We start from the raw sequence: 24810 nt of genomic DNA on the forward strand, positions 1-24810 counted from the left end.
TTCATTTATCATAAACTCAGTTCAGTATTCTCATCTCATATCTGCCTTGTTTCTCCAAACAAGTATATACAGTATAAAGTATGTTTACATGACATTTTAATTTATTCAAATATGCGCTATTATATACAAATAAGGTGTCCTTTTTGAAAGGCTACTGTCCCAGTGACAGCTAGCGATCTTTTTTTAAATTTCTGACAGTGTATTGGCTAACAGCACAGTCAATCAAACATGGATCAATCACAATGAGTTGAAATGACAAAAAGACACTTGAAGAAGTTCATAGGGAATGTTTAATGACAGATAATAGTGCTACACTCTGGGGTTACCGAACAGACTTATGAAATAGTCACATTTCTCTCCTGCACGTACACATGTTCACATGCACAGATACGGATCAGGATCTGAAAAGTCCAAGCACAGAATGATGGGATAGCTGAGTCAATACAAAGGCTAAAGGACAGAAGACCAAAACCCCAAAATTTATTCACAATCTTTCGCCTGCACGTCATGTCTGTATTTATTTTGGCTTGCGCTCTGTTCAACAAAGGTCTGTGCCATTTGTCTGATAAGCTGTCAAAGCTTTTGAGATATTACCTTTTAAATAGATTAACTTCTCGAATCTTCGTCGTTTCTTGTAGAAGAAAGCTAAGCTTGCATTACTAGGCCACTCTTAAAAGACAGGTAGGTGATTTTCATACAGTGCATGTAATTTAAAACGTTCCCGTAGTTGCTCACAAAGGGCCAGGTTAACAGGACACCTTAAGGGATTTTCCTCAAACAATAACCCGGCAATACAAACCAGGATGCGATTTTAAATTGTGTCTGGTTGCCCATTCCTACAGGTTGAATTGCAATCACATGATCAAGTTATCATGACAACCGATCTTTCCCACAAAATAAAAAACACACAAAAGTTTGACAAAAGCCCTCAGATCAAGTCCCAGAAGCCTGAGGAACCGTAAACTGGACGCTCGGTTAAAGTACACCCTCATCCAGGAGTTTGTTTATCCCGTCGCAGATCTTCCTCAGGTTGAGTCTGTACTCTTCAGACGGGCCATACAGCTCAGTGAGGAAATCCACATCTGCAAAGTGGTTGAAAACGTGGTCGATTCGACCGTGGGAGCGTGCCGTCAAGTGGTGCTCCACCAGCTCGTGAAGATGGTCTCTACACTCCATCAGCAACTCGGAAAGAATGCCACGGTCAAACGTGTACTCCACCTCATGAAAGCTCACCACCGTCATGGCCGCCTGGTTCATCTTTTTTTTAAAGCGCTCCACGGTCTCCATCTCCTCGGGGCTGAACTGATGATTCCTGTAGAGAATGCCGATCTTTAACGCGATCTTGATGACGTCTTTGATTATCTTGTGGGCTTCCTTTTTGCTCTTGGTGTACTCGCGACTGGCCTTGTAGAGTTCGTCCAGAATCTCGCTGCTGGTGTCGTCCGTGAGGAGGTTCGCCACGGCCATGGTGGCCATTTTACTTAAGATCTTCTTTTGGGCCTGAAGGGCTAAACTCTTGGCGTTGAAACTCTCTTGACCTTTAAAGAGAAATATGGAGAGAGAAGAAAGCAGAGTTAATAAGTTTGTTTTTTATATAAATTCATATGAAAGTCATCAACTTTCCAAGAAAACCTTTCTCTGTAAGTAGGCTGCAGCGTTTCAAAATTGTGCCATTTGTGTCAAGGACGTATAAACAACATATTGATCAAAAGGAATACGGCACTGAAAGGCTTGAAACTTTTCAAACATGTAGAGCTCAAAGCGTCAATACTTGAAAAATTTAATGTTGTTATATAATCCATTAGACTGTCCAACATATAATATATGAGATATTCAAAAATCCCATTGCATTCCTTCCTTCCTTTCCTTACACATTTCACGAGTTTGCATTAACTTGTAATCAATAAGGAATGAAATAAAGCATATTTGGGGAGGATCCTGAGGGGAAACGTGTTATTAACCATCTGAATCCTTTAAAAAAGCCAAGTAAATAAAATAAGTTATGAGAATCTTGGAAAAACAGGCAGGATTCTCAAACACTGGGAGTGTGTCTGCTGTCGGCACTGAAACCACTGCCGTATCTCTCAACTTTAAAACTGCTACAACCTAAATGCATTTTGAGGTCACATTTTAAGCAGCCTTCGAATTGGGACGGCCTAACTGACCTTCAGTCGTGCTACCTGTGACGCAATCAGTCTCAACCTTCGAACTGGAACACAGCTTGTGTGTCACTCATAACAAACTAACATTTTCCTTTACTCATTACCAAACAGACTCAAAAGTATGATGCTAGCCTTGTTCATAGTAGAGGTGCAGAGCATCACGTGTTTGCAAATGTGAATTTTTGTTATGCAATCTGATACACTTATTTAAGTTCAAATGGTTTCGGGCAAAGCTGTTGATTCCCCAGTGATTTATCTGCTGGCTAATGGATTGTGGTAATATGAACACAATCTGTCTGGTCAGACAGTATTTGGCTCACTGTTGGCAGAATTCCTCTGGGTGTGTGAAAGCTCTTGGCTGTCTCAAAGTGTGTGAGTTCAGTTTGCTGAGGTTTGCTGTCGGCTTGATCTGGTGCTGTAGAGGTGGAAACGTCACGTTCGATAAATCAATAAGATCTTGGCCAGAATAGGGAAACAGAAAATAGACTGTAATCAGAGGGAGTCTTCACTAATCAATCTCTATTTTTTTAACCTGGTCTAACTTTAGCAAGTTTTCCTCTGAATCTTAACTACAGCAGGTCAAACATGATGTCAGAGCAGACTTATATAGACCTAATAAAACCCTGGAAACAATCGCTATGAGCTACACTCAATTCTTAGGAAATACACACAGAGAAATCTCAAAGAAGTTTATTTTTACCTTTTCTAACCACTGAGAAAAGAAACCATTTATCATAGTATGCAGCAGAAAAGGTTTTGTTGTTGTTCAGTTTTTTGATTTATTGTTGTTTTAGTCCAACCCGTAATACACTTCAGGAAGTATGCATTTTAAAGCACACACTAACCCAGTTGCAGACACCTATCCGGGTCCAGGAGGCTTCTGCATATTGATATCAGCTCACCGATACACGCAAATGATGTTAAATATTCCAGAAATCAATTACTTTAAATTAATTAATTTTTAATTAATTTTATAATTGAATATAGAGAGCCCATTTAAACATGCCCCCTTTTGAGCCAAATGGATTTTGCATGTAACCTTCAAATCAAAGAAGGGTCAATTAATCTGTTACTTGTCTTCTTATCCGTTTAATATGGACAATATTATAAATTATGTGCTGCATCCTTCACTGAAAAACTGATTCATTCAATTTACTCAATTTTTAAGGTAAGTGGTTGCAATCAATTTATTTAAGTTACATTTAAACAAAAAAATAAGAAAAGCAAAACACAACAAAAACTTTTGTTTAAATGTAGCTTAAATAAATTGATTGCAACCACTTACCTTAAAAAATTGAGTAAATTGAATGAATAATTTTTTTCAGTGTTGTCACTTTTAAGAGATTTTCACCATTATGATAGGGTTTTGATCGTGTTACATGTTACTTTATTCAGGCGACAGGCACTGCAGACGCGACAGCGCAGTCGCAGACGTCATGAGCATATGAGCGCAGTCGTGGGCTCCTTGCTGCTGCATTTTGCTATGTGAAGAATTAAAACGTTGTCGGAAACATTTCTAATGTAATGTGCAGTTAAAAGCACTCTAAGCGAATCTGTGTGACGTCACTTCCTTCGACGTTCGAAGTGTTGTCAAACAAAACGTAGGTTTAGCTAACTCCTCCCCCTCTCTTCCGTGCTTTCTGAACGATTCATGAATGCGTCCAACCCCCACTCCCAAATCCTTCTTGTTGTTTATTGGCTGGAACACGTTTGTTATGCTATAATTGGGTCCCTGGTTCTTCCATAAACCTAGAAAATGTGATAATGATCAACTTAATAACTTAGTTTTGGTAAAGCATTCACTGCAAGCATGTGAAAATTAGATCATTGAAATTTGGCTCCCCTTGTGATGTCAGAAGGGGATAATACCGCCCCTTTATCTGCACCATCCAACCACGGCACTGCCATTTAGTGCAGAGATCAGCTCATTTGCATTTAAAGTACACCCCCCCCATAAAATTAGCTCACAACTACAAAGTGGCAATTTTAACATGTTACAATAAATTATATGATATTTTAAAGCTAGAACTTCACATATGTACTCTATGGACACCAAAGATTTATTTGACATCTTTAAAAAAAAGTCGTGGGAAATGTCCCCTCAAAAAAAAATTGATACATGACGCGTGAACTAACTCTCTGAAATAAGTTTTGCAGGGTGTCTGCAATTGGTTTTCCAAATAAGTAAGCTGCCTATCTAGATAGTATTTTAAGGCAACGCATACTGTCCTTGGTGAAGTCCACATACAAGCAACACAAAATGATACCCTACACTGTAAAAAGATTCCGTAGAAATTACAGTATTACTGGCAGCTGGATGCCAGTAACTTACTGTAAATTTACATTTATGTTATTTACTGACAACAGTTTCTTAAAAGTTAAATGAACATAAAACATTAACAAGTCTTTGTCTTACAGAATACAAATTTTAAATAACAGCCTCATGCAAAGCATTCTGGGAACCAAAAGTCCTCATCAACCTTTTCAGTTTTTTTCCTTCAGATTTTGTTTCCCAGAATGCTTTGCTCCAGGCTGTTATTGTAGTTTTATTCTGTAAAGATAAAGACTTGCTAATGTTTAATTTTCATTTAACTTTGAACAAACTGTTGCAGGTAATTAACATAAATTTAAATCTACAGTAAGTTACTGGCATCCAGCTGCCAGTAATACTGTAATTTCTACGGAATCTTTTTACAGTGTATGGCTCCTGATCATATTAAGGTCTTATAAAGCGAAATCATCTTTGCAAGAAACCTCTCTAAACCTATAACCACTCATCATTGGCCTCAGGTAATTATTTTGTGCTTTTTGACTCTCAGAAAGATGGCACCTGTGGACCTTACCAACAATCCATGGTTTCATCTAAAAATGAAGAGCTCAGATGCAAAAGCCTCTAAGTGCGTCTGACATGTCTTTTTGTAAATGAGCATTTTCTTAATGGGTTCTGCCAATAAACCACTACTTCTGAATGGCCTGAGGCTGGGATTAAGTGGATTTGAAGCAAAAGTATTTGACGAAGGTATAATACATGCCGAGAGCATTCGGTTAATATCATTATCTCATTTTTGACGGAGGAATAGGAAGTCATCTTACTAGTTTTTGAAAAAGAGCTATGGTGTCTTTTATAGGCCACCATGATATAATATCATTAGGTTTTGTGAGATGAGCATGTAGGTTTATTTCGGGCAGAGCTGGTGAGATAGCAAAGTGAGGAAGGTTTTGTGTTCTCGTTTAGCCGTAGGAGGCGTGGGCAAGCCGAGAGGAAATTTTATTTAGATCCCTCTCCAGTTCAGATTACACATTACAGAAGTGTTCATAATTACCAAATGGAGAGATGTTGTTCTCTCCTCTGCTCCTCTGCAGAGAGATTGTCACTTCTGCTTAGTGCTTCACACAGATCATTGTTATGACAGCAGGGTTGTCTGGGTGATACGTCATTGGAGAAGGCCACAGAATGGCACGAGAATGCCACTGAAATGCCTCACCCGAGCTCCGATCTGTCTTATTTTATACACCGAGAGTGCCGGGATGAAATTCAGCTCTGTGCACTCCTGCCTGACTGCAGGGTGAGATGATAAATTCATGTTCTGACCATAGAGACTAAAGGTGATGATGGTCACATGTTTTAGCTGTTACGCTAGCTCATTTGGTACAATATGGCACTAGAAGCATGGGGTTATACAGTAGGTTATACAACTGTTAATCATTTTTAAGCTTTTAGACCAAATGTTTTACTCTCTTACAAAACTCTCTCCTCTGGTTTAATTCTTATCTCCACCTAAGACGTCAATATGTTTCCATTCAAGGCTCAAACTCTGATTATAGTCGTTGAGCTTTCCTCCAGGTTCTTGGTCCTTGTTATTATTAATGACCTTGTCCCAAAATTCATTCAGCTTTATTCTGATGAAACTGTTGTTATTAAGAACCCATTGTATTTTAACTTTAGAAAGAAACATACAGTAAACAATCACATTCTTCATTCAGACACATTCATTTAAAGTGACCTGCATGCCAAAGTGTAATAGTTTAAGTCAGTTGTTTGTTCAGATATCAATGATTAACAGTGATACTTTCTTTCTTAAATACCCTTTACTGATATTTACAGCCCATATTAAACAGACCTCAAGTTGTATTTGTGTGCTGATAGATAGATTGTAGTACGCAGGCATTTCTGCCTCTGTCTTTGTGTCAGCATTGTTGTTTGTTTTTAAGTGAATCAAGGCTTTGTTTAGTCTCTCTCTCTCTCTCTCTCTCTCTCTCTCTCTCTCTCTCTCTCTCTCTCTCTCTCTCTCTTTGTGGTGATGATGTACAGTAAACAGTCAGTCAACCTGTATCATCAACACACGATCCAATGACCCCTGGCACAGTTGTTGTTTTTAAGCCGTGCACAGGGTCATGCATATGCAAAACATGAAAAAAAAAGTTTTTTTTATATTGTTACATTAAATGAAATTATTTATTTATGTTTAGATTTCCAAAACTAACTATGAACCAGAGGCCCTGTATCTTATAATGTTTCTTAATACCAGGTGTAAACAGCCCCAGCGTGACTTATGAAAAACCTATAGTGCCTGTGTGTTTACTTAATAGTTACTCTCCGTCCCTGTGTTAGTCTCTGTTGACCTCATTGTGTGCTTGTTGTTTTGGTGTGTACAGTAACCAGAGATTAGATGGTGTATAATGGATAACTGGTGATCTAAGGTCAGATATGGTTTAATGTGCCTGCTCCTTAATATAAGGACATAATAAGGTCACTGGCTTTGGATTAGCTGTAAAAGTTATGATGCAGTGGCACCAAAAGTACAGGGCACTTAACCCTAATAAGTTCCTTGGGGTCAATCTTACCCCCAAGCCACTTTTATTTAGTTAAAAAACATGGTTCCCTTCATCTCAGTGGAATAAAATGCTGTGACTTTTCTAGACTATCTGTAAATATTCATATAAAAAACCTGGGCTTTATTCGTGCATCTAGAATAAATCTGAAAATTTCTACACAGAAAAGTAGGCCTGGTACTAAATGCAATATAGAAAAGACATGCTCAATCACAAAAACACACAAACAGACACACACAAACCAACAAAGGTATGACTGCCACAGAGAGCATTTTTGACAGAATTTGGAAAAAAACAGCTACAGATGCAAAACAAAGATGTAAATTGGTGGGCTCTAATGCTCACACACGCACACACACACACACACACACACACACACACACACACACACACACACACACACACACACACACACACACACACACGCGCGCGCGCGCACACACACACACGTATGTTGGCATATGTGGTTTACAGGGACATAAATAGTGTATAATGACATGTTAACTATGCTAATAGGACACATGAAGTGTCCCCATAAACTGAAACGCTAAAAAAAACATACTAAATGGTAGTTTTTCATAGACTACACACACACAGACACACTTACGTTAACCCCATTCACACAACCCCATGAACACAAACTCGTCCCGTTAATCTCCTGGGATCGTTGCCGGAAAGAGGACCTAGTCAGATATACGGAAAACCCTCTGTCTGAACAAGAAGCCGAAACAATGCCGTAATGGGCAAGTTATGGTTCAGCTCCTTACAACGAGAGATAACATGCATATAAACATTCACCACGAGAAATGTTGCAAACTAGATTGAAGCAGTTATCAGGAAATTATAAATGAGACGCATAAACAATGACGCACGTGCCGTAGTGAGGATGCGCGTGTCATGGCAACATGAAGTTGGTTCAACTCTTTAAAATGAGGGATTTACAACATTCAGCAAACTGGACTGAAGCAGATATCAGGTAAGTTAGCTCGTTACTTACTGCGTTGAAACGGAGATCATTCAGCAGCATAAAAGAATATTGCGTCACGTGCTCATTTGAGCTATAATAAACAAAAATACCCGCACATCATCCCAACAAGATATATCGTTCAGCTCCTCAAAATGCAGGTTTTAAATGCATATAAACAATCACGGTGAGAAATGTCTGAAAACTGTATTAAAGCAGAGATCAGGGAGCACATCTGAACCTGAGATCATTCACCAGCATAGAACTGTGCGTTCACGCGCTCCTTTATAGTCTTATCATAAACAAAAATGCACGTGAGTGGTTTCTGGAGAGAGAAATAATAAATAATTTGCAAACTTCAGACGCGGCGTAGAAGAGAGGGCGGGACTTTCAACAGGTCACGTGTCTTTCCGGGACCATCAGATGCCAGTGTGAATTAACAAAAAATCTAACGATTCCGGAAAAATCCAGGATGCCTTTCCCGTGTATTTTCCGGAATGTCTGTGTGAAAAGGGCTATTCAGTCGAATTTCTGTGGCATTTTGTAAAGACATTTCAAAATGCATCAAAAACTACAAAAAAGTCTGTATTTGAAATAATTTTTATTTTTAATGTCCTTTCTAATGTTTATATTAACATAAATTCACAAAATGTTTCACTAAAGTTGTCATGTTGAGCAGTTGGCCACATTCAGTGAAATGAATGGGTCTCTATGGGCATTTGTTGGTCGAAATCATTTAATTCCTAAACTGTATTTCTTTTATGGTTTTTTTCTAAACACCAGATGACCAAATTTAACACATAACATCTAGATCAATATCTAAAAATAATTTAAATCAAATTAAGACCATAATAAAAATTCAATATATTACAGGAAAGCTAATGGTGTAGTTGAGGAATTTAGTGGTAAACAGGTACAAAAGTACTTAATATTTCCCAAAAACATGGGAAGTAAACAAAACAATTTATAAATTATTAGTATCATTAAAAATGTATATATTTTTTGTAGTCTCTCTTTTAGTTTCTAGTGTCATTTTACCCCCAAGGAACTCTAAAGTATACAGGAAAATAGGGGCTTATGAAAGTTAAAAAAGTATGAATGTACTTAAATGACATAACAAAACATCAAACAAACTTCCGAATTTTTGACTGTACTTCTTGAATTGAGCCTGCCTATGAATCCAGCATTAATAAAGAGTGTGAAATATGTGTACTGTAAGTGACTTGCATATGGCATAGATCAAATACTATAAACTGTATATACTGCATACAATAACGTGCAAATAGGATTTATGCCCAGCTGCACTACGTCCTAAACTTCAGCCAGCTTCTTGTTTCCTGTCTGCCATTATTGGACAAACTGATTAATCCAGGTGTGTCTGATTATTGTTGTTGTGACTACTGAAGTCAGGCACACCTGGATTAATCAGTTTGTCCAATAATGGCAGACAGGAAAGAAGGAGCTGGCTGAAGTTCAGGAAGTAGCGCAGCTGTGCATAAAGCCTATTGTTAGGCCACCATGCAATTATTTGATTTGTTGTTTTTGCAATGTCTATCAGTCTCTTTATAAGAATACAACCAGAAAATACAGGAAATTTGTGTGTAGTACTAAACAAATTAAGGTTAAATACTTGATAAATACCCTTCCACTTGAGCAATAGCGGCAGCTGCAGGATCTTTTAAACCTAAATTAAATTAAATGCTAATGTCCAATTCTAATTGAACAACTTCAGGACTTTAGTCTCCTTAAAAAAGCTCAAGATGTGTTTAGTGCCATACTAAACACTGACTGATGCCTGAAGAAAACATTTAGTCTGGAAGTTTTTAATTTTGTGCACATATTTCCTGGAATTTCCCATTTAAGTAAGGACTTGGTCTTGTGGTCTTTTCCAAGGGCAAATATCAGAGGAGCAGGGGACTTAACCAAAATGTTTAGCTCTCCATTAATCTTATTACTATCAAGAAGAAAACATTACAGAGATCTCATTTGGCCCGTAGTGTACAAAGATTTAAAATGATTTTATGAAAAAATAACGCCAAGTTAATATTCTGTTAATTTCATACAAGGCTAATAATCTGGATATAAATAACAACAGTGAACACATGGGCTTTATTACCCATAATCCTTCAGTCATAGCAGGGATTTCTGATGGTGACAGTGATTGAACTGCTAATGACTGCTGTAGTGTCACAACATCACACTTAAATTCACCTGACAACCTCACAGCTTCAGATTCAGGAGGTGGTACATGTTGCCGGAGGGTGGATGAGTTGTGTGTGTGTGTGTGTGTGTGTGTGTGTGTGTGTGTGTGTGTGTGTGTGTGTGTGTGTGTGTGTGTGTGTGTGTGTGTGTGAAACCGGAGGGTTTACTCTAAAATCACTGTAAATTTAATCAGTAAAGTCATTGTGGCCATTTTAAATGACTGGCTGATGAAGAAAACAAGAAAGATAAATATATATAACATCACACTTACGTGCCATACGTGCCATATTTCCCAGACACGCCCTGGGTGCGTCCTCCGGAAGTCGCTTTTGTCAACCGCATATGTCATCAAGGATCTCACATTTTGGTTAAAAACTTTATAAAATTAATTCTCTTTAGACATATATGTTTCATTCTTAACATGAAATAGAGCTTTAATAATAAACCCCGAGGATGTATGCGGTCGACAAATGCAACTTCCGGAGGAAGCATCCGAAATCCTGGCCAGGACGTGTCTGGGAAAAATGGCACGTATGGTCACCGTAAATATGATAAAAATGTGAATGTCATTTAGTTGACCTCACAAATTTGTTTCTTTTTGGTTTGTTTGTCTTTGCCATGGACCAAATAACCCAAAAGATTTTATTATTAGTGCCTTTTGCTGTATAGGTGCAGCTGTTGTGTTTACCCACAGGACCAAACCCAGATACTCTAATGTTAGAATAAAATCAGGCGGTTTTAATGAAACTGTTTAAGGGCTAAACCAAGAGTTAAACCACGTCTGGATGGCATGGCAGCTTTACCACTGTAGTATTTAAAATAATGTGTGTGCGTCTGTTTGTGCAGAAGGAGGCAACATCTTGCTGTGTTTACTTAAATCTTGTTGTGTAAATGATCATCTGCCAGTGATTAAGTTTATTACAGTTACATTTGTATTTATATCCTTCCCACACTTACGCAAAATCCTGCTAGAAATAATCTAAACATCATGCTTAACCTTCTGTTTAACAGCTGTTAATACACTGAATTAAAGGGAAAGTTCACCCAAAAATAAAACTTCTGCTATTAATTATTTATCTTCATCTCTTTCCAAATGATTTTTTTTTCACAAAATGAGAAGTTACAGAATGTCATGGGTTATCTTTATCATACAAAAAAGTGAATAGGGTGCCTACAAAAATAAATCTATTAAAGTAGACATTTACTATACTGAACCTTGTGGAGCAACAGCTTTGTAAAATTTGTAACTTGAGCCTGGCTTTGTAACTCAATAGGCTTTATGCCCAGCTGCACTACTTCTTGAACTTCAGCCAGCTCCTTGTTTCCTGTCTGCCATTATTGGACAAACTGATTAATCCAGGTGTGCCTGACCTCAGTAGTCCCAAAAATACTGGATTAATCGGTTTGTCCAATAATGGAAGACAAGATCAGTGAGCTGGCTGAAGTTCAGGAAGTAGTGCAGCTGGGCATAAAGCCTATTGGTAGAGCATTAGCAATGCAAAAGGTTGTGGGTTCAATCCCTAAAGAAACACACATACTGATTGAAAATATATTCACTGTGAATAGTTTGGATTAAAGTCTCTGCTGAATGCATAAATGTAAATGATCCTCTGAATGTAAATCTTCTTCTCTGCCACATCCCTAAAATCATATGAATCAGCAGACTTCTATATAAATAAACCATATGACCGTAAGACTTGAAATATGACTCATATGAAATATTTTCTTGAGGCTTTAATGTGATTTCGGTCTGTTTGAGACCATTCTCTTTCATTATTTTTCCCTCTTGTGGTTCATGGAAGAAGGACGGTAAGAGGTTTGTGAGAATATCAACACCTAAACTGAGTGTTTAAGAATCAATGACACATTATATTACTCAGACAGGGTCAGGAAGTGTAATGTTTGCGGATATCCATGATTTTCAAGGAATATATAATTACAGATTCCCTATAAGGGCAGGAAGAGACGACTACGTTTGTGTTATTTCTGGCATTCATGCTACATTAGTCTGTATTTAGCACAGCTTTTACTACTTGCTGAGAACTGACCACCATGAAAATTCATGATGTTATCATGTTCATCTGATATCATGCAAATCAGTTTTGTGTTTTTGGTGTGTGTGGTTCTTTGTTTTCCAAGGACAGAAAACATCACAGGCAGTATGTAGTTCAGGGCTATGTTTACACAATAACAATGTAATAAAAAACGGAAACGTTGTTCCTTTGTTTTTGAAATATTTCACATACACACGACCGCACTGTGAAAAAGATCGGAATTTACAGTATTATGTTGTAAACACTACACACCTGTGCATGCATGTGCATTCTTCAACAGAGCAATAAATACAACCAAGAGGGTGTATTCATCAAGCAACTTTGTTTAAACAGATGATAAGGTAGGTTTATTACTGCAAATGACCTTGGACTATTAAGCCAAACTTGGTTAAAATAGCGTATAAAATGCTTACACACATCTCTTGCAAAAGCAAACACTTCATTCAAAACTATTTTAATTTGTAATTTTGCGTATACTTACTCTACACACAAACATAACATAATTAGCCACATACACACCAAACTAAACACAGATGTGACAAAGTGAAAACGCCTGTATAAATACAGTATGCACTGTATGTGTGTATTAAAAGTGCAGTGTGTAATTTTTAAAAGGATCTCTTGACAGAAATGCAAAATAATATACAAAACTATATTATCAGGGTTGTATGAAGACCTTTCTATAATGAACCGTTATGTGTTTATTACCTTAGAATGAGGCATTTTTATCTACATACACTGAGGGTCCCCTTACATGGAAGTCGCCATTTTGAGCCACCATGTTTCTACAGAAGTCCTTAACGGACAAACTTTTTTTACTAAGTCGTCTCCGTCTATGAGATGTTTTTCCGGTGGCAGCTGCTGTATGCGTTTAAAAGCAAGGGGTGAGCAGTGGACTGATGGTTGCAATTCGCAACCTCACCACTAGATGCTGCTAAAATTTACACACTGCACCTTTAATAGCGTCTTCTATCCACTCCACTATAGTACACGGATCTGGTACTGTAGCTTTGTTGAAAAAGTTGATAAGTCAACGTTTTAAAATAACTTTCTCTGTCTGTGTTGCTTCACTGCTGATTCTTGCCAAACTGCGCACGCATACGTTGCCACGTCATCATTGTGTACAAACAGTAAAAGGGTTTATATAAAATATATATAAAACAGATCTAAAGGTTTTAATTTATTTGTCTCTCTCAAATAGAAAATACATAGTTCATATTCTGTGTCTTATTAATATGGACAAACGCAGAGGGAATGAAAGGCTGTAGGAGACTTTATCTGAAGATATTTTGTTCTGTGAGTACCAGCTGCCGCCGACCGAATTATAAACGTTTTAATGTCAACATTGTATAGATATAATAATGCATTAACAAAGTTCAATATGTGGTGTCAATTCACCTAAAGCCAAGGCAGACTCTGGTGACGCCATTCAGTCTTACTACCTAGACGTGATAGTCTCATAGGCTATATTTTCATTAATTCCTGACCCTATTATACATACATACATACATGCTCAAATATAACATATTTTAATTTTAACAAACAGAACTACATCTAAAACAAACATATTAAAAAGTGGCCGGAGACTTGCCCCTTGGCTGTTTATTTGAATAAATAATAAGGTGAGTCTAATCTGGGGGATGTTTTACTATGAATATAATAGTTTCATATTAATATGTGTTGTGTTATTACGTTTATGTAATAGTGAATTGCATTTGATCTGATATAGATTTTTAAGTTACCGCCGTAGAGAATAGTAGTACATTTCCTGAGTTAAATACTGCTGAAGAGACCTCTGAGCTTTGTGTAAGATAACAAGACATTGGTGGGTGGGAGCTAATATAAATAGCATTTGCCAACAAGAGATGCTATTTGTGTGAACAGACACTCTTTTTATGATTTATTATGGTTGGCTGGACATTTTTGGGGGGCAGAGGAAAATGTTGGGGTGGGGCAATACCTCCCTAGCCCCCCGCAGAACCGGCCTTGTTTACAATAGCAAACCCAGTTTAACGCACATTGGGGTGGTTTCCCGGACAGGAATTAGCTTAAGCCAGGACTAGGCCTTAGTTTAATTTGGAAATAAAACTAGTTCTAACAAACATGCCATACTAAAAACATTACTGGTGTGCATTTTGAGGCAAAACAAAGGGTACTGGTGTATTTTAAGATGTCAGTGCAAGTTGTTTTCAGTTTAGACAGGTCTTACATTTATTTTAGTCTAGGACTAGTCTAATCCCTGTCCAGGAAACCGCTTCATAATGTGTTTGTAGTTTTTCAGGCTTGGTCTAAAGACTATGTACAGTATATGAGTGCATAGTTTCACTGAGTTGGTCTCAAGTAAAAAAATCTCACCGTATTATGTACGCATTTGTGTAGTTTACATGGAGATGACAAGACTTCGTTATTAAAAACTTTGAACCCCTTTTTCAGGACCCCAAAATGCTGTTGTTGTAAATATCTCTCATTTTATCTTTCTGTATGTTTTTTTACTTTCACTGTTTGTTGTGTAAGTCTCATTCCTGATCTTCCAGTGTGATTTTGTTGATTTTATTTTTAACTTTATCTGTTTGTGTGTGTATGTGTGTGTGTGTTTGTGCGTGTGTGAAGGTGTGAAGCTGTCAGCTGTTATCTCTTTCAAACACTGAAGGATTAATTAAAAAGGTGTTAAAACACACAACACTAGACACAACACACATGTGAACACAACCCTGTTTTCTTCTACACCACTGCCCCCAGCAATATCACAAAAACAAATATGTTATTTTACATAAACAAATATTGTTGTGTGTGTGCGTGCATGCCATTTTGTTTGCATATTATGAATATTTCAATATTTTGAATGTAGCTCTCCGTCAAGGGTTCACAAATGATGTGGCCATATCATCTGCTTCATTCATCTGCTTTGGTGTAATGAACAAGTAAAGTAAAGCTTGCTCTCTGCTCACTGAAACATAAACACATATTGTAGCTTCTATGCTTATCTTGTAGTTCATAATTAAAATAACCAAAAAAGCTTATTATTATCATTATAGTCTGTCTAAAGTCAGATATTTATTTTGTGTTCTCAGTTTGTCACACCACATGTGTTATTAACCATCCAGCCAAATCTGAATGATAAAAAATAAAGTAAATAAATAAGTTATCAAAATCTGGGAAAAACAAGCAGGGTTCTCTGCTCTCAAATGCTGGGGGCGTGTCCACTGTCAGTGCTGAAACCACGCCCACTCGCGGGAAAGCTGCTCATCTTTCAAATACCATTACCATAGTTATGTAAAACTAGATATGTCATTCCCAGCTGTTTCTATGGGCAGTTATATGTAAGTTGTCGGCCATATTGGAGCAGTCCTAGGCGGTATGAAACCCAGTGTTGCCAAGTTGGTGGTTTCCTGTGAAATCGGATTATTTTTTAACGGTTGACATGAAAGTTTTTCATGTAAAGTAATATTAAAAGTAAAGTCTTAGTATTTGGGAAAAGGTAAGTGGGATAGATTTGATTTGTACGCAAATCTGGCGACTCTGCCAAGCCTGAGGGCAAGCAAGATGACTGTGCGCTGACAATCATACTACAGTATATTTATCAAATGTTACGTGCTGCTATGTAGACCCAAACATTTTAACTATTTACTGCTTATTTATTTGATGGCACATCTTTAAGAGGTTAGATGATTTAATCCCACATGTATAAAGCAGTGATATACACAGTAGCTGTAGATCAGACTTGACCATTCGGCATTCAAAAGTAAATCTATGCGTTTCATAATACCCTCTCATAAACTGGTTGAAAAGCAGATGTCTGGAACAGCAGATGAAAGTGGTCTGGAAAAACGATTTCCACAAAGGGAATGACTGTTTCTAGAGAAAAGACGATACATTTCTGCTTCTTTATCTTTTATCTATGTTATCAAAGCCTGCTGTGAATCTATCTCCCTCTCTTTGCAAACCAATGCTTTACTCTTTCTGTTCTCCACGGACCAGACGCAGAGTTAAAAACTATTAATCCCATTGGACTAAAAGAGACATGAGAGAAGAGACGGAGGATGTGATGTCACAGAGGGACAGACACGAAAGGTCATGAGGTTGACGATGGTATAAATTTAAATCCTCATGAGTCCAACAACACAGCCTCTCCATCTCTCTCTTCTCAGAGGAGAACACACCGATTTCTGAAAGCGCCCCTGAGGGACACACTTAATAAAAAATCAGCCCCGCTTTCTCTGAAACAACAATCACATACCACATATGATAAAAACAGACATGAACTAACAATGGGAAATGATAACACAGGCACAGTTGCCAGTTTTAGTTTGGAAACTAGATGATCAAATCATTAATATATACACCAAAACCATGTTATTTACTACATTAAAACCGTGGTAAGGGGCTATGTGACGTGACACGATTATGAACATATTTAATGTATTGTTAAATGGTGGGAGATATTGGATCATTGACATTTCATCATAGGTTGTGCTGTCCAATGTGACACAAAGCAGACGAGTCCATTAAGCAGATTAGTCTTTAAAGCAGATCAGGTTAATTCACTTATAATATTTAGGGTTAGTGGTTTTAAACAAACCCTATTCAGAATGCAGGCACAGTAATGAAATCAGTGCCTCGCTGTTTGGGATCAGCAGTGACGTTTACTCCTGTGAGGAGCTGTCAACATTCAAAAGACAGCACAGCAGAGATGGCACACAGTGAGTGGACACTTGGCAAAGCAAAATGACACTTCACTGTTTCCATACTGGAAAGAGAGCGAGAGGAAACAAGGATGGGATAGAGAATGAGTATAATGTGAAAGGAAAAGGGAGCGGAGGAAAGTCTGAGCAATGATGGAGAGTTGAATTCATTGGAAAAAGTGATTGACTTTACTTTGCTTCTGGCCTGATCAACACTTCTTATGCAATATAAAACCCAAGAGAAAGAGGTGCAGAAAGATGCATAGATTTAAAGATCCTAAAATCATAAATCTTAAGTGTTTCTCCTAATGTTACAGATCTCAGTATGATTTCAAACATTGCATGCAAATCCGACAAGAATAAACAGTTTTAGCTATGCTATCCATATTTTTTACCCCAGTTCTCTTCGTGTATCTTATCATTTGCCTCATTTGCATATATATTTTACTTTATAATTAATATAAAGCACACACACACCCATGCACAGTAGCGTGCACGCTTCCACACAGTTGAAAATCTAAGTTAACTTTAGTTTTTTTCTTTCTGGGACACACAGATTATTTTCATTGTTTCCCATCATCTCAGACGCAGACGCATACACACAGACAGGATCCTCAATCAATACCTGCTGCTCAGAGTTACATCTAAACAACCCTATCAGTTACAAAACCTTTATAGGGCTTGTTTGCTCACCAGATACAAAACATTTCAAAAAACAAGTTATTGATATCTGTATTTTATAACAATGTAATAGAGGATTGCACTTTCATGTGTCAATCCCAGAATGCATTTGGACAAGCTCACTTCATCCAAGTTGCTTAAAGGAATATTCCACTTTTATAAAAAAAAACTCTTCTAAGATGTTGATGTCTTTCTTTGTTCAGTCGAGAAGAAATAATGTTTATTTAGGAAAACATTTCAGGATTTTTCTCCATATGAAGACTTTAGTGGAACCTTTTATAGTTTCAATGCAGCTTCCAAACGCTCTAAACGATTGCAAACAACACATAAGGGTCTTATCTAGCATAATTATTGTGATTTTTGTTCAGACCTTTTTAAAATGTTCTGCAAGTGTGTGCTTCACATATGTAACGCGTGATCTTTCGACGTGATTACATAACATGTAAGGTCGCGCTGGTGCATCTCATGGCTGGTGCAAGATGAAAAGTTGTGGATTAAAGGGACTCTCCTTTAAAAAAATGCTCATTTTCCAGCTCCCCTAGAGTTAAACATTAGATTTAAAGCTGATCTCCGGGTCTGGCGCTACCACTTTTAGCATAGCTTAGCATAATCCATTGAATCTGATTAGACCATTAGCATTGCGCTAAAAATAAACAAAGAGTTTTTATATTTTTCCTATTTGTTTCCTTGGGCTCTATTTTAACGATCTGAAACGCAAGTGCAAAGCGCAACGCGCAAGTGAGTTTGTGGGCGGATCTTGGGCGCTGTTGCTATTTTCCCGGCGTGAGAAATAACTCTTGCGCCAGGCGCAAATCAATAAGGGGTTGGTCTGAAGTAGGTTCATTATTCATAGGTGTGGTTTGGGCGTAACGTCAAATAAACCAATCAGAACGCTAGCCAACATTCCCTTTAAACGCAAGGGCGCAAGTTCCATGGCGGGTTGCTATTATTATGACGGATTTACCAGGCGCACGCCAGGAGCGGTTCACAGCCGAGGAGACCGACGTCCTTGTACGGGGGAATCCCACGCTTGCCAGCATAAATCGGGCACGCCGTGTAACGGGAGGTGGATCTGCCTCAGGACTTGACGCCAGCAGAGGACATCGCTGCGTCCACCTTCACCGCTGAAAGGGTTTGGGGGCTTTGAAATCGGACCCAAGAAACGCAAGCAAGGTCCAACCCCAAAGTACTCTTACAAATCAAGTTCATATACATTAAGGTTTCTTATGAAAACATTTTAACTATTATTTACATAAAATAAACGTAATACAGCCACACAACAAAGTTATGAAAATATTTTAATCGTTATTTGCATGAGAATAAATAAAAAATATCACCACAATGCTCACCACTATGATTCCCCTTATCTCGTGTATTAATATTTTTAAGTGTAACAATTTATGATTTGCAAAAGTAACTGTTGCATCTGTGTAGATTAGATAAGCAAAGTGTATGCGCGTTGTGCACGCTATACATTATGGTCAAGCATGCGCCCTTAAAATAGCATAATGAACCACGCGCAACGTGCCACTGACTTTAGACTAGTTTTTTTTGGTTAGTAGCGCAATTGTTTTTTGAAACTGCAAAATAGCATAAGAGATGGTTTGCGCCGCAACACGCCTCCTTTTTGCGCTGAACCGCCCAGGGAGCGCAAGTTCATTCCCTAGTTTGCTGACGTGCATCTGTGGAGGGAAAAACCCCGCTGTGCGCCGGCGCAAAATACGAATGATACATGCGTCACTGACAAAGTCAATTGCGCTGGGTGCAAGATAGGGCCCCTTGACTCTTCTGTAGTTACATCGTGTACGAAGACCGACAGAAAATTAAAAGTTGTGATTTTCTAGGCCGATATGGTTAGGAACTGAACTCTCATTCTGGTGTAATAATCAAGGACTTTGCTGTTGTACCATGGCTGCAGCAGGCGTAGTGATATTACTGCCCGAAAATAGTACCCCTTGTACTATACTTTCAATAGCGTGATATCATTGCGCCTCCTGCAGCCATGGTACCGTAGCGGCTCTTCTGATTTTGCCAAGTGGTTGATGTGAGCAACATTATGTTGACCCTGGGACAACATTTCAATCAACCAATCAAATTTCAGAAATAAGTTTACAGTTTGTTTTAAGTTTAAGCTTACAACCAGTATTAGCTGTTTCTAGACCATTGTTTTTCACTTATCATGTCACTCTGATTTTAGGGATTGGTTACGGTTGGGGTTTGGGGTGGGTTTAGGTTTTATTTAGAAAAATGTTGACCTTGGGTCAACACAATATGTTGCCCTGAGGAGATCTCTCACTTGGCAAAATCAATTCGAGCGTACCGTAGCAAAGTAAAAATAGGGGAGCTGAAAAATGAGCATATTTAAAAAAAAATGAGTGTCCCTGTAAAAGTGCATAATTTTATATCTTTTGGTGAAAATGACAATGGTTTTGCTAGATAAGACCCTTATGCCTTGGTTGGGATTGTTTCGAGCCATTTGAAGCGGCATTGACTGTCGAGGTCCAATAAAGTCGTTTTAATTGAGAAAAATCCTGGAATTTCTTCTTGACTGAACAAAGAAAGACATCAATATCTTGGATGATATGGGGGTGAGTAAATTATAGTTTTTTTAATGCCAAATACAATAGTATATAAAATATATGATGATGATATGATGGTTTATCTAATTCATTCTTTGTATTTTTAGTTTAGAAACATATTTTAGTGTGATCTGCTTTGAGATCAGTACAACCTCTTATTGACCTCTGTCTGTATATGTTAGTGTATGTTAAAAGTGTCTATTCTCACCTCTTGTAATGTCTGGTTAACACAAATTCCAGCTTTCAGTTCAGTGAAACGTTGGATTTTGACCTGTGGCGATTTACGTCAATCAAGTTATTGCATGATATCACAGAATGAAGGTCATCTGATAAAAGTAGTACATTAAAAGTTTTTTGGGGTCAGGTTTATACGGTTGTTAACTGTGTTTTGTTTGAGACAGATAGCCTTTGTGTGTAGTGTACCTAACAGTAAACTGTTTTTGGTGAAGGTATTATTACTTTATGAAGGTTGCTGCCGTTTTTTATGCCTTACGAGAACCTCTGTAGTGTATTGACTTATGCTGTGCATTACTGTATGATTTGTACTCTAAAGCCCCATGAATACTTTCTACTGTAAATTTTGTTCTTCAGTGCTTGTAAACCTTTACTATATATTCACTGTGTTATGTGCTGTATATTACCATGTACAACCAGTATGTGTTATGTAGCCTTACTTGAATGAATCCTGATGAGGGAATTTAATTGTGTCCACTTTTGCATGCACAAAAATGATATAGCTCTCCATCTTGCAGGTTTGCCTGATGTTTTGACTAGCACAATCTAGCATACTTGACTTGAACTGTACAACATCACTTCACCACAGACACCTGCATCAGCTCTTAAACCTGCTGAAAGTGCATTGCTTATTTTATAATGAGCCTTATTTGCATAATAGCATGTTTACACAGAAAGCTATTTCAGCGGCTTATATAAACACATATGGTGTGGATATAATGCACCTGGTTAAGATGGACTGCCGATGGTATTTACATAAAACTCAGAGTGCTGTAGTAATTTGTCTACATGACTTTATTTAAAGGTACAGACATAGAAACACCCTGTTCATCTGCTGCTATCATCTGATCTGGGATTATTTAGCCTTTGGTGAGGTAGAAAAAGACAACCAGTAGAAAGATGACTGGCCAACCAGAGTCAAATATAAGTGAAAAGCCAAGGGTGGTTATGTGGATTTAAGGGAGGCTTCGAGGGCCATTTTTTTCTCTCTCTCTCTCTCTCTCTCTCGTCTGGCACACACATGCATTTTCCAGACTCATAAACCGCAGATGTTTTTGTACCCAGCAGCTGATTTTTAATAAATGGTAGCTAACAGTTTTTGCATCCCTAATATAATATTCTGCCCTGATACCTATAATGTTATCTCATACCTGCTTCAGTTCTGATGAACTCCTGCAGTCAGACCACAAACATTTGACTCAATATAGCAGCAAACAAACTTTGCATTGCTTATCTGATCTTCCATGTTTTGACACATTAAAATAATGACATCGGATTTGGAAGTGGTTTATCCAACAGATAACAGCATTAAACCAAGAGGTGCAGAGAACACGCACACACATATGCACGCGCACGCACGCACATATGCACACACACGCATGCACGAACGCACACATGCACAGTACACACATGTTTCTCCTATTTAATAGTGAGGACATGGACATCAAACAAACCTTCATTGTTTCTGAGACTAGTGTTTTTTTCAGTTCTTTGTTATGACGTCTATATAGCCTCAAACAAACCTGTTCATTAGATTTAAAGGCATAGTTCACACACACAAAAAAAAATTCTGCCACTATTTTCTCATTTTTTTCTGAAGATATTTAAAAAAATTATGGTAAGCACACAGTTGATGGTAATGATATATGTTTTTCCTACTATGCAAGTCAATGGTTACCATCAGCCGTGTGTTTACCATCATTTCTCAAAATATCTTCTTTTATGTTCATCAGAAAAAAAAGAAATGCATACAGGTTTACAACAACATGAGAATGAGAAAATAATGACAGCATTTTAATGTAATAAGTGATATGACTGATTTATAAGAGTTTTGTGTATTATGAGATGTAAATGTATCTATAACAAATGTTATTTAGATATTTACATTTGTTGAGGATATCCACAAAAGAGTTTTCTGCAGTTTTATATACAGTATAAAAAGCCATGGTATCTTCTGTAGGTACACAAGCTCATGTCTGTATAGTGCAGAACTGAGACTCACAGTCAGTTCCTGTCCAAAAAAGCTCTCAGCCCCAGTCAGTCCTGCCAGCTTTCCCATAGCACTGCGCGCGTGTGTGTGTGTGTGTGTGTGTGTGTGTGTGTGTGTGTGTGTGTGTTACTGTATCCCTCTTGGCTCACTTTCTCTCACCCCTGGATGCTTTTATAATAAATTCTGCATATTTAATTAAGAAAATGAAACACACACACACAAACAGCCAGGCATACACTGTTTACGGGGACAATTCCATAGACACACTGCATTTAATACTGTACAACTTACAACAAAAGTACCACCAGTAAACCACATACTGTATACCAAACCCCCTTCCCCACACACACATAGAAATAAAGCCTATGATCACTTGTATACACATCATAGACTTTAAAAAAAGATGGATGACGCAACGTCGCCTCCCTTCATCGTAATGAATTGAAGCCAAAAATGTCCGACCATGACCAACGTCAGTTTGGAGCCAAGGCATGCGTAGAATGAATCGTCCGTAGAGCCAGAGGCGGAGCCGCGGTATCAAACTTCCGCCCAAACGCTCGCACGACCAATCATAACGACAACCCCCGTTTCTATAGCACCAAATTACTAGCTATTAGCTATGAACACGTGAACATATGTCAGCATGATAACAACTACTTGAAAGGACCAAAACCATATTTCGGAAACGTTTATTGGAAGTGTAAATATTTTTTTTATTTTTTTTTATTCTTTTTGAGGAGTTAAAAAAATCATTGAGTCGAGTAATCCTTAAAATAGCGGAGAAACTTAACTAACAAACTAAAAAATGACAACAGAATTAGAAGCATATAAATTAGTGCTACGCTGCCTCACCCTCTCTCTCTCTCTCGTTTGCTCGCTCGCGCACACACACCGTGCGCATGGATCAGCTCCTGGGTGAAGGCAAGAATGCGCATCCTGGTGAATTTAGGAAGTTAGACGCTGCAGCAGCATAAGATTTATAAAAACACATTGAGAAGAAAGGCGCAGCAACTCAGAGTAATTGTGAAACACGCAAGTATTTTAAGACCATAATGCCAATTTCGTGCGTGGAGCAGCAGTTAACTTATGTGCGATCTACCGGCATTGCCCTTGCGAGCGACTGGTCGATCGCGATCGACGTATTAGATTCCCCTGCCCTAGGCTATGCGTCAGTTTTCATTTATGCATTTTTGTTTTTAGCGTCTATGTGAAATATATACAAATGACTAGTAGGCAATGTCACATCGGTCTTAGTGCACGATGTAACTACAGAAGAGTCAAGTTTTAAATAGGAAAAATATCGAAACTCTTTGGTTATTTTTTAGCGCAATGCTAATGGTCTAATCAGATTCAATGGATTATGCTAAGCTATGCTAAAAGTGGTAGCACCAGACCCTGAGATCAGTTGAATGGATTCCAAAACAGTAAGAATCAAGTGTGTGCCTTTAAAAGCAATGTGCCATGCTTATAGTCGCCCTCTGTTATGAACAGAGAGCCCAATTCATTTACCAAGGCCAACTCACAGTAACCCTTAACCTGTACTGTACTTCAAACTTTATACACCACTACAATTCCTTGCCTACAAAAAGAATGTCTAGTCATTACTGCTATAATCTGAATACTCCGGCCACGTTGTATGCGTGGTGCTTCACAAATAAAGCCCAAACAGACCACAAGCACTTCAATTACAGTGTATACTATAACATTCCTCAGCTAAATGAGAGAAAGCTGAGGAAATGGCTGTGGTTTGCCTTTGGGAGAAAAAGAGACTTTAGACTCACTAATACTTTTGTCAATTTTCACTGATGTGATTTTGTTAAATGTGGATGAGAAATATTCCCTAGTTTTAGCAAAAAATCTTTTCCCTCCTACTGTCTTTGAGCTAAAATTATGACTGCTTTTGAGTGCCAGGAAACTCAGAGGGTTTGGTGAGCTGTCCAGTCTGGAATCTCTCTTCTTTTATCTTTTATTTTCCTCAGGCTGGATTAAGAAGCAGAAACGGAGAGGTTTTTTTCCACATTCTCTCACGGCAGTGTATCTGAGTGTTTCATGTTTTAATGCTTTCTACTTTAACAGGTTATGCACAGACAACTGATTGGCCATTGGTGTTGTGTCCTATTAGTCATTTTGTGGATCAGAGAGGCTGTGTACACCTGGTATTAAGATGTGTTTTGGTCGATGCTAAAGACAGGTGTAAACGGGATGTAAAAATGTTTTGAGCTCGTCCACTTTCGACCACATTCAGAAGTAGTCAAAATTTGCTTTTGTGGTGTAAATGTGCATGGTGCCACAAAACACTGCCTACTCTCTTTCATTTATAAAACATGAATGTGTCTCTCTCATATGGGTTTGATTCCTTGGAAATGCACATACTGATAAAAATGTAAAGTGTTTAAGTCACTTTAAACAAAAGCGTCTGCCAAAGGCGT

General features: G+C 38.0%; 1 protein-coding gene across 1 annotated transcript in view; it reads right to left on the reverse strand.

Annotated features, from left to right (window-relative positions):
- Positions 1 to 274: 274 nt before the first annotated feature.
- tnfaip8l3 (tumor necrosis factor, alpha-induced protein 8-like 3) overlaps positions 275 to 24810 on the reverse strand; it is a 30622-nt gene continuing 6086 nt past the window's right edge. The window contains exon 2 of the mRNA XM_065265119.2: positions 275 to 1538. Within this exon, the coding sequence (XP_065121191.1) occupies positions 976 to 1538 (563 nt within the window). The 3' untranslated portion in view covers positions 275 to 975. The remainder of the gene's footprint in view (positions 1539 to 24810) is intronic.

The sequence above is a fragment of the Paramisgurnus dabryanus genome, chromosome 9, assembly GCF_030506205.2.
Source record: "Paramisgurnus dabryanus chromosome 9, PD_genome_1.1, whole genome shotgun sequence".
Lineage (NCBI taxonomy): Eukaryota > Metazoa > Chordata > Actinopteri > Cypriniformes > Cobitidae > Paramisgurnus > Paramisgurnus dabryanus.